We start from the raw sequence: 17589 nt of genomic DNA on the forward strand, positions 1-17589 counted from the left end.
CTCTCTTCCTTCCTCCCTTCCACTGTCTGAAAAATCAATGGAAAAAACATCCTCGAATGAGGATTAACAACAAAAAAGATAACCTGAATAGTATCCCTATATGTATGTACTAGAGAAATAAAAAGTTTAGTCTAAACAAAGGATTTCAGGTGGATGATTTAAAAAGTCTCTGCTCTTCAGTCCTTTAAGTCTGTGGACCTCATATTTGACTGGTTTTTCGTTGTTAAACCAACCTCACATTCCTGGGATAATCTTTACTTGGTTGTGAGGCATTACCAATAGCAGAAGCACATACACATTTTTAAAAAATATTTTTATTGATTTCAGAGAGGAAGGAAGAGGGAGAGAGAGTTGGTTGTGAGGACTAAGTAAGATAACATAGCTAAAGCACTCAGCAAAGCACTCAGCCCCTCCCAACAACTACTACTAATGCTACCGCCAACACCACTGCCTATAACCAGCTATTTGGACTACAAGGACATCACGTTTAAGTTAGAAGCAAAGGACAGAAACCACGCAGCCTACGACTCCACTGAAACAGCAGAAGCACATACATATTTTTTATGACCCAAGAGCCTCTCAAAGAGAAAGTCACACTGTTGTCTGATTTGTTTTTTGTCTGTCCCTGGCTGGGCTCCTCTGGGAATGAAGCCTTATATAGGAGTGGCCGGTTGCCTTCCGATATACTGTATACTCTGGCTGTTTTCTCCCAATTACCTGCTTTCCTGTCCACAGTGGAAGAGGCTTCAGGATCGCAGGAGCAAAGAGCTTCACGCGTCCCACTTTGTCAGTAAGTCCTCGGTATACCAGTTCCATGTACTGCTCCCGGGTGAAAAAGCAACCTCGAGTGGTCATATTTGCACCGGCAATCATGTGATCTTGGATCAATCCTGCCAACGGCTGGCCATCCTACAAATCAAAACAGAAATGGGAAGAAGAACAAGAATAAAGTTTAAGTCACATTCTAATTCCTAATCATCTGCTTGGAGGCCGCCTCCTAGCAACAACCCTATCTCATGGCCTCATGTTGTCTTTTCCCACAGCCTCAGGAGGCAGGTGCTGAGGCCTCTCATTTTGGCAAACTGCCGCCCAGAGCACGTGACCAGGGCTACCTTCCACCTTTGCCATTGCCCACAGTTCTATATCAAAACTGCGTCAAAACCATCCATTTCCCCAAGCCTTTCTGCCATAATCCCATCTGGTTCTAGTTACTCCAGAATATTTTTGGCATTTATGCACAAATTTGGTCTGGCTGCTGTTAGCTATGTTCTTGTTTTTATATTTTGGTTTTATGCTTTAGTATTTTTCACACATTTCTGGCCTGGTTCTCCTCTAAATTGGTCATCCATTCAACAAATAGTTATTGAGAGCTTACTGGGAGGTCTAATCACTTGGTTAGAACTTCAATCTACTTCTATGGACCAAACAGGCACAATCCTTTAAGAGGAGGAAGAGCTGGGCAGTAAGCAGATGTTTGGATAAATACATTGGCACAAAGAGTTTTAAATGATATGGAGGAAAATAACAGAGCGGATCATCAAACAGATCTGAGGTAGGGGGATCGTCAGGAGTGGTCTCTCTGAGGGGCAGCATTACAGCGAGGCCTGAGAGTGACGAAGCGTCAGCAGTGCAGGGGGCAGGGGTTAAGACAGAGGCGCCTGAGAGGGTCATGGGAGGGCCCTGACATGCTTGACGAAGGAAAGAACGTCCCTTGTGAGTGTGTTTGCAATGCAGCCCGTGTTCACGGTGGGCCCGTAAAAAGGCTGTTTTCCACCAGATGTCCAACAAGGGCTTTCATAAAAGCCCCGGGTTTGGTGGGTGCATTCATCTCCTTGGGCTCTTGCCACAGGGTTTCTGATCCTTAGCCTCCTGAACCCTCTCTGCAGGTCTGTGTTCACGGCAACGTAAGGCACACTCAAGTAAGAATAGCTGTGCTCACTGACATTCTTTCAGAAGCAGTTTTTGCAAACTTTTCAATGTTTATGGGAACTTGGAAAAAACCCTGAAGATGGTTAGCATTTGATTATTTGCCAAATATGACCCAATATTATGGCCATATTTCATAACTAGGGCTAAAGGACTCACAAATGCAGCCTTGGAGAAGCATCCGAAATTAAACCACAAGTACTAATTCAAAAGCTAAAAAGGGTACTTGTAAAATAGTCTAAGTACGGGGACAATGGCTCTATGTAAATTTAAAGTTAATTATTACAAATGGATGGATAAATGCTGTCAATCTAGGCAAGATCAGATAGAGCAAATAGCTCTTCCAACTTCAACAAAAATTATACCCTGGCCCTGGCCGGATAGCTCAGTTGCTTAGACCGTTGTCCTTACACCAAAAGGTTGCGGGCTCGGTCCCTGGTTGGGACGCGTATGGGGGGGCACAACTGATGGATGTTTCTCTCACATCGATGTTTCTCTCTCTCTCTCTCTCTCTCTCTCTCTCTCTCTCTCTCTCTCTCTCTCCCCCTTCCTCTCTCTAAAATCAATAAACATATCCTCAGGTGAAGATTAAAAAATATATACTCTGTATCTTGTTCCAAAGACATGATTTTATTTTGCTTGGGGGAAAACCCAAACCAATATTACACATTTGACTCATCCCATAATCTTTGGAGGCAGATAAAGGTTTTTCCTTTTGTTTTCTTCCTTTAAAGAACATAATTACAGGTTATGTGATCCATTCCATGCCTTCTCCTCTCTCTGTCCAGATTTCTACATGACTAGAAAATTACCTTAATGATTAAATTGTTTTCAATGCAATAATCATGAGTTCTAGGAAGGAATGCTGATTAAAGCAATTGACTAAGGGTCAACTTATGATTCTGGATTTCCTAACTCCTGCTTAGGATCAAAAGACCATCTCTAAATAAAAAACCCAGATAATTGTAGCTATCCTATTACATTTAATATCACAGCAAAATGACATTACAAGTAATGTCTTTGGTCAGGATGCTCAGAGAATTAGGGTTTTCTATGACTTGAATCTTCTAGCTGACTAAGTAGAAGTCGGAAAACTATTCTCAAGCCCTGTTAAAAATAATTTCCACAAAGCACTGGCCCTCAATAAATTTAAGAAAGAAAAAAGTTACTTCACAAAGAGAAACATAAATAAAAAGTTTAACTATTTTCTGAAAAGAAATAAAGTCCCACTCATTTTAAGTAAACAGACAGTACACAACTCTATTATATATACTTACAAACAAACAAAAAATTTACTTTAATTGTGTATTATGTTTAGTTAAGGAAGAGTACCTGGAAATGTAAAAGGAATGGAAACATGAACAAAGAGAAATGAAGGCAAAGAAAGATATACCAAAAACATTAAAAAATATATGGCTCTCCTAGTTTAACAAAACCACTTCTTGTTCTCTTAGGACACTGCCACCAAAATACTTCAATACATGCTGCATTTTTATAACCATTAGTAAAAATAAGGATTCCACCTCTTGGCATTAACACTAAGGACTTAATGAAATGTATCAAAAATTAAAAACTCTTTACCTAAAACAAAAGATACTGACTAAAAGTGAAGCAAATCCTCAGATCATTCCCTAGAATTTTTCACTATTTTGTTAAACCAACTATGTTGGTTAATTTATTAAGCCAATTATAAAGCTATTACAAAGGTTAAAAGACAAAAGTAGGAAGAGCATGGATACTTACAACATAAATTAAGGGATAAACACACAAAAAAAAAACTAGTAAAAAATAATGACAAAAACACAAGCATGAAGGGAGTGAGTAAAAACTATAGTGATTTTACAACATAATAAAGACCACATGTAACAAACTCACAGCTAACATCATACTCAACAGGGAAAAGATAGAAGTGTTTTTCTTAAGATTAGGAACAAGAAGGGATGTCCACTTTCACCACTCCTAATCAACATAGTACTAAAAGTAGCAGCCATAGCAATTAGACAAGAAAAAGATATAAAAAGCATCCAAATTGGAAAGGGAGAAGTAAAATTGTCATTATTTGCAGACAACATGGTATTATACATAGAGAACCCTAAAGATGCCACCAAGAAACTACTAGAACTGTTAAGTTAATTCAGTACAGTAGCAGGATATAAAAACATTCAGAAATTGTTTGCATTTTTATACACCAATACTGAACTATCAGAAATGGAAACTAAGAAAACAATCCCATCTACAATTGCATCAAAAAGATAAAATACCTAGGAATAAATTTAACCAAGGGCCTGTACTCAGAAAACTGTAAGACACTGAAGAAAGAAATTGAAGAATATACCAATAAATGGAAGCATATACCATGTTCATGGATAGAAAGAATTAACATCAGAGCATCTATAGATTCAATGCAATCCCTATCAAAATATCAATGGCATTTTTCACAGAGCTAGAACAAATAATCCTAAAATTTATATGGACCCATAAAGAGCCCAAATAGCCATAGCAATATGGAGAAAGAAAAATGAAGTTCGAGGTATTATGCTATCTGTGCAAACTATACTAGAAGGCCATAGTAATCAAAACCACATGATACTACCATTGAAAAAAAAGACACACAGATCAAATGAACAGAATAAAGAGTCCAGAAATAAACCAGCTATATGGTGAATTAATCTATGACAAAGTAGACAAGAATATACAATGGAGTTAAGATAGTATATTAAATAAATGGTGTTGGGAAAATTGGACAGATACATGAAAAACAATGAAATTAGACCACTTTCTTACACCATATATAAGAATCAACTCAAAATGGATTAAAGACTTGAATGTAAGGCTCAAAACCATAAAATTCCTAGAAGAAAACATAGTTAGTAAATTCTGACATTTCTTAGCAATAATTTTTCTGATATGTCTCCTTGAGCAAGGACAACAAACAAACAAAAATAAACAAATGGGACTACATCAAACTAAAAAGTTTTGCACAAAGGAAATCATGGACAAAACAAAAAGACAATCCACTGAATGGCAGAACATATCCATCAATGATACATCTGAGAAGAGGTTAATTTCTAAAATTATAAAGAACTCAGACAACTCAACACCAAAACACCAAACAATCCAATTAGAAAATGGGCAGAGGACCTGAATAGACACTTCTCCAAAGAAGACATACAGAAGGTCACAAATGAAAGAAATGGAGGAAAGCGAACACCTGGATATAGAGTTCAAAACCACGGTTATAAGGTTTTTCAAGAATTTTCTAGAAAAGGCTGATAAATTTAGTGAGACCCTCAAGGATATGAAAAAGGACCAACTAGAAATTAAGCATACACTGACTGAAATAAAAAATAATATACAGAGATCCAACAGCAGACTAGAGGATCACAAGAATCAAGTCAAAGATTTGAAATACCAAGAAGCAAAAAACACCCAAGCGGAAAAGCAAAAAGAAAAAAGAATCCAAAAATATGAAGATAGTGTAAGGAGCTTCTGGGATAACTTCAAGCATACCAACATCAGAATTATGAGGGTGCCAGAAGAAGAGAGAGAGCAAGATACTGAAAACCTATTTGAAGAAATAATGACAGAAAATTTCCCCCACCTGGTGAAAGAAATAGACTTACAAGTCCAGGAAGCACACAGAACCCCAAACAAAAGGAATCCAAAGAGGACCACACCAAGACGCATCATAATTAAAATGCCAAGAGCAAAAGACAAAGAGAGAATATTAAAAGCAGCAAGAGAAAAACAGTTAGTTACCTATAAGGGAGCACCCATACGACTGTCAGCTGATTTCTCAACAGAAACTATGCAGGCCAGATGGGAGTGGCAAAAGATATTCAAAGTGATGAACAGCAAGAACCTACAACCAAGATTACTCTACCCAGCAAAGCTATCATTCAGAATTGAAGGTCAGATAAAGAGCTTCACAGATAAGAAAAAGCTAAAGGAGTTCATCACCGCCAAACCAGTATTACATGAAATGCTGAAAGGTATTCTTTAAGAAGAGGAAGAAGAAGAAAAAGGTAAAGATAAAAATTATAAACAACAAATACATACTATCAACAAGTGAATTTAAAAACCAAGTGAATAAAAAAATCTGATAAACAGAATAAACTGGTGAATATAATAGAATCAGGGGTATAGAAAGGGAGTGGACTGACAATTCTCAGGGGGAAAGGGGTGTGGGGGGTGCGGGAAGAGACTGGACAAAAATCGTACACCTATGGATGAAGACAGTGGTAGGGGTAAGGGCAGAGGGCAGGGTGGGAACCAGTGGAGGAGAGCTATGGGGGGAAAAAATAGGAACAATTGTAATAATCTGAACAATAAAGATTAAATTTAAAAAAAATAAAAAGAAGTAAAATTGCCAGTTATAAAAATAGTCAAGGGGTCCTGCCTACATGGCTTAGTCGTTAGAATGTCGGCCCTCAAACGGGGAGTGCTCAACAGATGAGCTTTTATTGCCACTACTACCACAGCTATGACCACCAATGTTTTACATGAAAAGGAAAAAAGCCAATTTCCAAATTAATCGTATTATTCCAAGTGTATCTTCTAATTACTAGTCAAATTAGTAAAACTATTTCTTCTAATTTCTGAGTGACCTGAGTGGGCCCTAACTCTCTTCCTTCCTACTTTCAGACCTTCTCTAATCAACAGCTGGCTAAAGTGGGCAGAGGAGGGAAATGAAGTTAAACGCAAACATCTGGGTCCACATGAAGCTACTGTGGTGTGTCTGCTGGGAAAAGAAGCTGGGATACTAGGCCCCTGGCCACATGCCTGACTCCCAGGGAGGCAGATGAGATGGGGAAAGAATAGTTCCCAGAGGAGAGGGCACTAATTGATGCTGGACATCTCTGAGCAGCCTCCAGGGATCCCTGAGTGCAAAGGTCTCCATCCCTTCTGCAGAAGGCGGGCAGGGCCCATAGAGGGGATACGAATAAAACCCCAGAGAACCTGGGAGCTCCTGTACTTCCTCATGCTTCTCAGCTGTGTCCAGGGGCAAGCAACAACACTCTTGTGTAAATGTGGACATCAACAGCACCTACTCCACCCTCTGCCGGAGGGTGAAAGGAGAAGCCTCCAAAGTCCTTTGCAGTGCCTGGCGCTGAAAAAGTACTTGGAAATGGTAGCCACAATCCTATTGCTATCACTACTAGTTCTTTCATACTCCACCACAGTCCAAGTGGATGATGTGTTATTGTGAATCACTGTGATGCAAAGGCTTATAATTTAAAAGACCTCAGACCTTTGGGTAAGGGGTGAGGGGGGACTGGCTCTTTCCCCACTCTGTTCCTCCCCTGAGCATGCTGACTCGGGCCTCTGCCACTTAATGGGAATGTGTCATCTGGCCAGGCCAGGGGGAGGGAAGCTGCATTCCCAGGGTTCCTCTGGACGGCCGTGTTCACATGGGTCTGCCTCTGAGAACCAACCTCGGAATGAGAAGGAAGGGGCTCAAAGAGGAGAGGCCTCCGTGGCCTGGAAGCACTCTCATTCAGCCCTTGGAGTTCTCTCTTAAAACTCACGCATATCAGAATTCAAAGGATCAAAGTCGTCTGAGAACCATGGGGACCAGCACAGTTGGGATGCTACTCCTTGCCAAGGGTAATAAACATAAGACTGGAAGACAAGACCTATTATGTAACTTTTGGTGATGAATCTTATGATTTCTATTTTTAAGAGGCAACAACACAGAAACCTTTCCCTGGCTCTAAGCAACTAGAGGGCCGAAACCCCACCTGGAGGAAGCCAGGACCCTAGGATCCACATGCTTCTGCCCTAAGCTGTCCCCTGACCCCAGGAGCTGCAGAGGGCCCAGATCAAAAGGGCCACGCTGCGCCAGCGATGACTGCGGACCAGCCTCAAGGTCAGACCTACCTTGGGAACAAGGTACTGCTGATCTGTGCAGGCCAGGACGTAGGCCTCGGCCCGGCCCAGTTCACTCTGGGGAAAGTGGGCATTCATCTCGTCTCCATCAAAGTCAGCGTTATAGGCCTTGCAGTTGGCGTAGTGGAGCCGGAGGACTTTCTCTCCGGGCAGGATGCGGGCGCGGTGCGCCTGGATGGAAGGTCTGTGCAGGGTGGGCTGTCGGTTCAGCAGGAGAATGTCCCCGTTCTTCACGTGCCGGCACACCTGGGCCAGAGCGTAGGACAGACTGTGATCAGCGGCAACTTCAACATCATTACCACTATCCCAAGAGCTCACCTCAGCCTGGCCGAGTATGGTTTCTGTTTCATGCTTTATTCAACCAAATAAAAGAGAATTTTTAGTCTGGAGCAAAATTCTAAAAATCTTTGAGAAATAGCTGTTGGTCCCTCTGGTGCTTTGAGAAATCGCTACTAGTCCAGCATAGCTCCATCTGGGCTCTGGGCTCAGGTATAGCAACAGACAAGGCTCCAGGCCCCTGTCCAGGTATCTCTGTCTCCTTCAGAGATGCATGGCCTTTCTGGAGCCTTGAATTCCTCAGAGAATTAATCTGAAGAAAGAAATGAACACTTCTGAAGGCAGCATATCTGGATAGAATCCTAAGAGCCCTGGGTTTGAAAGGATTTGGCAGAACTCTAGCATCCCCTCACCCCCGACGCTCACACATGAGTATGTTACTCTAAATATAAATTCCACATTTCACAAATACCTTGCCCAACCTCAAACAGCAGAGCCAGGACCGCTGGGGTTCTTGATTCCCAGTACACTCAAAAAATTATTAAAAAGTTTAAATTGCCATAGGCTTTGGGAAAGCAATTTGAAAATATGTTCTAGAACATTTAAAACTCATTTCCTTTTGGCCTTTCAGAAGAAAAAGAGCGCCAATGCATGGTTATATAAACACTGTTTATATAGCACACTGTTTTCAGTGGCAAACACTGAAAATAATCTGGCTGCCCCACTGAAGGGGCCCAGGGGAATAAATCACGGTGTACACTATGGAATATTATGCAGTGATGAAAAGGGCCGAGTTAAATCTCTACTAGTCCTGAAGTGATGGCAATAATGTATTCCAGTGTGAAAAACATATCTAGGTGCTGTCTACAGTGATAGAATGAGGCAATTTAAAACACACCCCATCTCTGTACATGTTTATATACACAAGGGAAAAGGGGGCTTGGATTCTCAACAACCTGTTACTCTGGTCTCCTCAGGGGCAGGGGCACATGGGGAAGGAGAGTAAGGCACAGATTATCATTACATTATTTGTATTACCTTTATACATCTGATTATTGCTCATGTTACAATGAGCATTTATTTACCTCTACAAGAGTATTTAAAAAGATCTTAAACTATTTTTTAAGAAAGCAAGAACTATTGCACAATAGGTATGCTCACTATGAGGGAAAAACAGAAAACAGACTAATTTGAAGAGAATAAAAACCACAACTAATTTTACCCCTTAAAGATAACCATCATTTCTGCTTTTTCCCTCTCACAGATATGTTATTGGTCATGTCCTCCTGACAGAACACCTCCCTCCACAAAGCTGGCTTTAATATTAGGCTCATTAAGCCTTTTACTGCCTTTATCTTATGTTACATTAGCCATCGGGCTTCCTAAATGATAAATATACATGCTACTTTAAAAAACAAATGCAGAGCCTGGCTGGTGTGGCTCAGTGGTTGTGTTAACCTATTAAACAGGAGGTCACGGTTCCATTCCCAATCAGGGCACATGCCCTGGTTGGAGGCTTGGCCCCCTGTAGAGGGCATGGAGGAGGCAGTCGATCAATGATTCTCTCTCATCATTGATGTTTCTCTCTCTCTCTCCCCCTTCCTCTCTGAAGTCAATAAAAATATATTTTAAAAATAAAGAACAAATGCATAAAGGCAACTGCTACTCCAACTAATCTGCATACCCCCTAGGCAGCCAGGGGAATCATGGAGATGGGGTGAGACTTCTCTGCACCCCAAGTTTCCTCTAAATCCCAGCAGACAACAGTCTGGGGAACAACAAATTACAACAAGGCCAGTGTAATCTTAGTTGTCCACATTTATGCAGCTGCATCAGAAGGTTGGAGACAGAGGGGCTAGAGGTTACGAGAGATGCTCCCCACTTCCCTCCCCCGATTCCTCCTCCCCTGACGGAAGGTTTCCTCCAGCTCAGGAAGGACGGGGAAAACCCCTCACATCCTGAAAGGCAGGCCCAAGAGCACCTGGTAGAGTCAGTCTTTCTGCTCCCTGAGAAATTCCAACTCCGCCTTCCTGCCCCCACATCCATGTTTCCAAGGAGACCTGGATTCTGAAGATCCCCATGAGCATTTGCGCAGGGCATGCCCCGGAGCCTGAGCTGACTTTCAAGGTCATATTTCCTTAGGCTCTCAAGGGAGAAATTGCTGGACCTGTGGCCCAGGCCCAAACCTCCAGGCTGGGCCTTGGATCTGAGTCTCACAGCTTCGACACATCCTCCAGTATAAGCAAAGCCCACAGCTGGGAAGGCACGCAGGCCAGACGGGCAGGCACCAGCCAATCCAAACAGAAACCCTGGAGCACAGGGTGTTCCCCTGGCCAACGCAAACCTGAGGCCCTTCCTTTCTCTTGTCTCTAAATAAACATTGCAGTGAAAATTAGTGTGCCCAGTGCCCGGGTCAGAGCTTTCAGAGGCAGACCCGGAGCCAAAGTCAGCTTCTGGCAGACTGCTGGGCTGAGAACTACGACTCAGCCCTCCTGGCCACTTCCTCCTCCATTTACAAGGCCCACGGAAGCAGCAGAGACATCACACCTCCCAGGAAATGGGTCTCCCAGCCACCCTTTCCCCTTCTCTCTTAACCCTCTCATCCTCACCAGGACCTGTCACTTCACCCAGCCCTAGCCTGGTCCTGATCCATACACAACGCCATTAACCAAAGTCCTTACAAATTGCAAATAGGCTGTAAGTGCACGCGTATTTGATGAATTGTGTAAGTATTATATGTGACATTATTGAGATTTTGGAGAATAGAGATAATCATCCTGCCCCATCTGGTTTGGCTCAGTGGTTAGAGCATTGGCCCTCGGACTGAAAGGTCGTGGGTTGGATTCTGGTCAAGGGCATGTCCCTTGGTTACAGGCTCGATCCCCGGCACTGGTTAGGGCACATGCGAGAGGCAACCAATGAATGTGTCTTCTCTCACCTCGATGCTTCTCTCTCTCTCGCCCCCTCCCTTCCACTCTCTCTAAAATTCAATGGAGAAAATATCCTCAGGTGAGGATTAATGACAACAAAAAGATAATCATCCTGAGTCCTCAGATTCTGACGTAGGAACCACTTTTCTTTCATAAGTCCCTTCTTGCCTTTGCCCCTGGGTCACATCATCAGGTCCAATGTGGTCCCTCGCACCTCAGCCTCCTGAACCTCAGCCTGGATCCGTCCCTCCACAGGTTTCCTGTAGCCCTCACCTGTCTCCTGATGTCTCCAAACCCTCCCTCCAGTCCACCCTGCAACACTGCCCTCAGACTCCTTTCTTCTCAAGCTCACGTACATCAAGTCCCCATCTCCACTGCTATTCCCCATTGTGTCTGCCGCAGCACTTAACAGTGGGCAACACATTTAGCTCCAGGGTGGTGGGACCTTGTCTCTGGTGACTGGCAAAGGGCAGCACGTAGCAGCAGTGGACCCCACTTTGCTTTCCTCTCTCAACTTTTCTCTCAAAATTTCCTACTGAGGCTGTTTCACATGCTCGACTTGAGTTTACTGTAAATTCAATGAAATACACCTGGACTTCTCTTGCACCTCTCACCTCTCCTAGAAAAACACCAAGCACTTAAAGAGAGCAGAATAACCTGTGAGCCTAAACACAAATCTGAATTCACTAGAAAGAAAAGTTGGTGACTTGTTCTGTTTCTGCATGTGTTCCCTGCCACCAAAGTGGAAACCACGTGGCACGTTACTGCTCTACCTCGGGAGAGCTGAAAATGGGAGGAAGCAGACAGGCCTTGGTGAAGAATGGTGGAAACCTTGTTGGTCCCACAAAAATGCCAAAAGTACTTCCTTTTCCTCTGTTTCTCTTTCAAAGTTCTTTCAGGGCTGAGCAAACAACAATGCACTGACCCATTGCTAAAGACCCAGTCAGCCCCCCGACGCTGGGCTGTCAGTGAGAAACCCAGACTGAATCTATAGAACTCTAACAACTTCTGCCTCAATCATCTGCTACCCTCTGCCGGCACGAATGGCTATTATTTGACAAATGCTGTCACCTGCTGATTTCACGCTCTCAGCCAACAAGGCTAGTCAGTCCTTTACTCTTACCAGTGGAGCCTAGATAAGACTCAGGATCCCTTAAAAAGGTACCATAGACCAACACCAGCAACTGCCTGAAACTGAAGCAGCCGATAAAACCTGTCAGTTATTACTGACAGAGTATTTCCTTCCTTTGGGGCAGTTCTCAAACTTTAGCATGCAGAGAAACCCTCCAGAGAGCGTGTGAAAACACAAACACCAGGGCCGCATTCCCAGCGATTCCCGTTCTGTAGGTGAGGGGCAGGGAGAGGGGGGCAGGACACATCTATTTCTCTCAAGCTCCAGGAATGCTGATGATGATCTGAGCACCACCCTCTGCGTAGCCCTAGTCAAGGACAGCAAATTCTCCTGCTGATGCCACAACTGAGTTTGTATTAAAGAGCTTTCTTGAACTCCTGATGTGTGCCCAGCATTGTGCTGCATGGTGTGAGACAGCCAAATGAAGCCTTAATCCTGGTGTCAGGGGCCCAGGAGCTTCGGTTCCAGCTGAGAGATAGAGTAAGCACCATGTAGCCCCTAAGGAACAGCCACATGTGGGAGAAGCTTTATCTCGGGGAGGCAGAAACTGCTCACACAGCGTCCCCACAGCCAGCACTCACTGCAGCCCCAGCATCCTCACAGCCAACACTCACTGCAGCCCCAGCATCCTCATAGCCAGCACTCACTGCAGCCCCAGCCTCCTCACAGCCAGAACTCACTGTAGCCCAGCATCCCTTCAGCCCCAGCATCCTCACAGCCAGCACTCACTGCAGCCCCAGCATCCTCACAGCCAGCACTCACGGCAGCCCCAGCATCCTCATAGCCAGAACTCACTGTAGCCCAGCATCCCTTCAGCCAGCACCCACTGCAGCCCCAGCATCCCCACAGCCAGCACTCACTGTAGCCCAGCATCCCTTCAGCCAGTACTCACTGCAGCCCCAGCATCCCCTCAGCCAGCACTCACTGCAGCCCCAGCAGCCCCTCAGCCATCACTCACTGTAGCCATAGCCAACAGCCAGCACTCACTGATCAAATCTGCCCACTACTCACAATTTTTGTCCCCTGGGGTTTCGGTGCCCCGGTGGCCGGTGTCAGGAGCTGTTTAGCCACGGCTTCCCGTTGGGTTAGGTCCACAGCGCTCAGGGCTGTGCGACTGCCGTCCTCATTGATGACCATGGAGGCTCCCGGGTGCACATTGGGGCCATTGATGACTGCTTGCCTCAGTTCCTGAACGTTCCAGGGGGTAACTGGCTGAGGGTAGGTCAGTTTTGTGGCAAACACCTGAAAATGATGAATGGATATAAAAACTCAGGGTGGGCAAGAAAGGTTACATGGACCCGAAGTCTGACTCAACAAGCTGTGTGACTTTTTCTCAAAGATGTGCAGGTGCGGTCTTATCCAAAAAAGGTTCTTTAAGGAAGAAAGCAGCATCCTGTCTGCCTTTTCCACAGGCCATATCTCCATATTCGAGGCCTAAAGGCAGGGGTGAGGAACTGTTTTTCTGCCAAGGGCCATTTAGATATTTATAACATCTTTCGAGGGCCATACAAAATTAACTTAAAAATCAGCCTGCTAGACCGGCTGGCATGGCTCAGTGATTGAGCATTAGATATGAACCAGGAGGTCACTGGTTCAATTCCCCGTTAGGGCACATGCCTGGGTTTCGGGCTCAATCCCCAGTAGAGGATGTGCAAGAGGCAGCCAATTCATGATTCTCTCTCATCATTGATGTTTCTATCTCTCTTTCCCTCTCCCTTCCTCTCTGAAATCAATTAAAAAATATTTTTTAAATATGAGCCTGCTATATTTAATTGACTCACCTCCAATGCCTTGGCAGGGCCAGACCAAATGATTTCTCAGGCCTTATATGGCCCAGGGGCCAGATGTTTCCCACCCCTGTCTTAAGGGAACAGAGTTTGGGCCCTGTCCCAGAAGTCTGTCTGAAGAGAATGATCTGAATATTGCCTTCTACACATAAGAATTTTTTTTAATTTGAGGTATTTATTTGTAAGGATATATGTACCTATATGTCCACTGCAGCATTTTTCACAGACCCATTCTTTCTTTTTTACTGATTTGAGAGAGAAAGGGAGAGACAGAAACATCAATCGGCTGCCTCCTGCATGCCCTCTACTGGGGATGGAGCCCGAAACTTGGGCATGTGCCCTGACCAGGAATCAAACTGTGACCTTTTGGTTTATGGGTTGATACTTAACCACTGAACCACATTGGCTGGACATGTAAGAATTTTTTAACCCATTCTAAAACATCATCATTTCCTCCTCTGCCAAAAAATTCATGGACCCCAAAGGGAACACAGAATGGGACACTAGCTTGAGAGAGGTGGCGAGTGCTGGCCTTCAAGTACCACCACACCCCAGCAGGCATTACCAATTGATTGAGGCTCTTGCCCTGCGCCCAGACACGGCATCAGGATCTCTTTACTCGGCAGCTCCAGCAGCCATCACAGTCAAGGTGGCACCGGAAACCAACTCGGCTTCCTGAGATGACGCAGCGCCCCACTGAACACGGACTGCAGTATGTCCACTCCAAGGAAAACAAGTTCCCTGCTTCAGGGAGTTTCTGAGCTACTGAATATTCTAAACTCTTTGATGCTTCTAAATGCACATAAATACCTCGGAGAGTCTGAGTCCTACGTAAGGGACCTCGTTGAATTTTGTCCCGTTCTCGGCCCCAACAGCACCCTGTGAGCGGCCTTCCTACGCTCCTTCCCGTAGCCTACTCTACTTTCGCTGATGCACTGACACTGCCTGAGTGCTTCGTTCCTGTGTACCTGTTTGTGTGTCTCCACCACTGGCATGTGAGCTTCATGGGGACACTCTAGTCTATGGGGTTCACTACTGAGTCGTATTTCACCTCCTTTGCTCCCGTAACACCTCTCCACAGGTGCCGGGGGAAGGGTGTACCACAAGGACCAAGAGCAGTTTCACACGCTCTGCTCCTCACAGCCACCAGTGAGCGACAACCCTGGGCCTCCATGGCGCCTGAGACCTGAGGCAGGTTGGGGGGGGGGAGGGGGGCCTTAAGGTAACTTCTGAGTCCCCGTAAGGGGACGGCCATTACCAAATGAGCTTAAATCGATCCAAGAACGAGGCCTGGCAGCTCTGAATGTGGAAAGAGAAGGCAGCACTAACAGTCTCTCCCAAACCTGGGACACTCTAGGCACCACGAGGCCAAAGCCAAGAGGGGCAGCCCCTGCCCTCTGCCCAGAAAAAGCAACCAACCAGGTGTGGCCTCTCTTCCCGGGGCCTCAGACTCATGGGCATCACCACTGGCTCCATGATGCCATTCCCAGCAAAGACCTAAAGTTCCCAGAAGGTGGTGGGCACAGGACTGCATGTCCCCTGACTCTCGTCCCCTCGACCGTCATGCCCTTGCTGAGGAAGCCCTAGTGTGCCAGGAGAGAGGAGGCAGAGAGCTCCGCTCATTCCCAGCACTCCCCCGAGAGCAGCAGCAGCCGGGCAGTGCATGCAGAAATGACACTCTCCACGGAGGGAATTAAACCATCTTCATTATTACTGACCTCAAGGCCCATTAAGGAGGAAGCCGATTAAAGGGCTGCTGCTAATGAGCACCACAGCTTGCACTGGTGGGGAAGTGAGAAACGGAAACTGGCTCCCTAAGGAAACACTAATGGGTGGAAGGGGTGAACCGCTTACCCAGAGGAAGTGGGAGGATGGACGACTCACACACGCCTCCTCTCTGGCAGCGCGCTCTCCTCCCTCTCCCTGGCAACCAAGGCACACATCCCTGACTCCTGGCACCAGGTGAGTCTATGGGATGAAATCCCCTTCCCTGTTGTGCAGCCACGCTGACTAGGAGGGTGTAAAGACCAGGCCAAGACAGGCAGAGGGAAGAGATGCGGGTGGGACGTGGAACACCCGACAGTCAGCTCCCTGGTGGCCCAGGAGTGGGTCTTCCTTAGAGGGAGGAGGTGTTTGGAGACCTGGCAAGGAGTGAGAGCAATGCCATCACACAGCCTCGCATCCCCTCCAAACGACTTAACCAGGAAGAGGAAGCTGTCCCCCCTCAAGTCACACAACCTGCCACACGCCTTCCCTCCAGCCCTCCTCCACACTCCCATCTGCCGCCCAACAGCAGCAAACATGGCCCCTCCGCACACACCATGGGGATTCCGATTTCGTTGGTGTTGATGTACATGTCTGGGCAGATGACGGAACGGGCCGCGTAGTCTACTCGCTTCCCCATCATGTGCTTTCGGAATAAGCCCTCCTTCTTCTCGAGGATCTATATGGGGGGAAGGGGAGTCCAAAGAAGGCATTTTAAAAAAAAATCAAGTAGGTTTATTTTTTCTTGGTTCGATACAAATGCTTATTATTTGACCCCTTCAGATCGCAATGGGAATCCAACTTATGGCTCACCTGTCTAATACCAGGGTACTTTTCCGTCATTAACTTGTCCATCTCGCTATCAAACACAATATTGACGTGGCTCTGAAGGCGAATCCAAATGTTGTAAAGTTTGTCTGTGAGGGACTGGCCTGGAAGCATACTCAAAAAGGATCGGTCCATCCCATTCGAAGAGTCTTTTTCCTGGCAAGACAACCAAGAAAACAAGCATGATGGAAAACCCTCAGAAATGCAGGCTTGGTTTTATTTTTCTTGCTTACTCTAGCGTCAGTTCACATCCACGAAACATGAGCCCCATTACATACTTCCCAGCCAGTCTCTTTCCAGTAGTAAAATGAACTCAATGTTATAAGCAGGCTTCTTTTTTTTCTTTTAGGCCAACACATTCATTATCTCACAGTTCTGTGTCAGGAATCTGGGCACAGCTTCACTGGCTTTTGTGCTTCAGTGTCTCCCAGGCTGTGATGCCATCGGCCAGTGCTGGGCTCTCATGTGAAGGTTCGCTGGGGATGGATCTAACGCTAAGCTGACACGGTTGTTGGCCGAATATCATTTCTCAAGGGCTGCCAGACTGAGCCTCAGTTCCTAGTCGGCTGCACCTTCAATTATTTGCCCTGTGGGTTCTCTAACATGGTAGCTTGTTTCATCAAACTGCTAGCAGCAGTTGCTGAAGTCCCTTAATGTCTCATTTTTAAGGCAACCCTAGAAATTCTTCCCCCATCCATACACTTTTTATGAAACTGTTATCCTGCCAGGTAACGGATTCTCAGACGGAGTTACAGCTACATTTACAGTCTTGGAAAAACTTGATCCAAAGCACTTACAAAAATGCAGGTGGAAAATTTCTTAGAAGGGAAAAACGTTTGCCATATGATTTTTTATATCATTAGTCAGGATGTGGGTCCCCGATTGGGCTATGTCGAGGGGCTGGCTGATCTCCAAGCTTCATTGGAATATTTATCCAATCCTTTTCTGTCCCTGACTATGCCTCCTTTTCTTCTCCCTCCTGCTGGGAGATAGGCCCTGAGGCCTTAAGTTGCCTAAGAGCACCACCTACTGACACTGTCCAGCCACCACCGGGCCC

General features: G+C 45.4%; 1 protein-coding gene across 2 annotated transcripts in view; it reads right to left on the reverse strand.

The window, feature by feature from the left end:
• POLR1A (RNA polymerase I subunit A) overlaps positions 1-17589 on the reverse strand; it is a 68373-nt gene that overhangs the window by 34094 nt on the left and 16690 nt on the right. For both annotated transcript variants that reach the window (XM_079792431.1, XM_079792430.1), the window contains exons 10-14: positions 16518-16688; positions 16261-16383; positions 13165-13395; positions 7807-8061; positions 718-909 (exon numbers count right to left, since the gene is read on the reverse strand). In XM_079792431.1, coding sequence (XP_079648557.1) covers positions 718-909; positions 7807-8061; positions 13165-13395; positions 16261-16383; positions 16518-16688 — 972 coding nt within the window. The remainder of the gene's footprint in view (positions 1-717; positions 910-7806; positions 8062-13164; positions 13396-16260; positions 16384-16517; positions 16689-17589) is intronic.

Source organism: Cnephaeus nilssonii (assembly GCF_951640355.1).
Source record: "Cnephaeus nilssonii genome assembly, chromosome: 15".
Classification (NCBI taxonomy): domain Eukaryota; kingdom Metazoa; phylum Chordata; class Mammalia; order Chiroptera; family Vespertilionidae; genus Cnephaeus; species Cnephaeus nilssonii.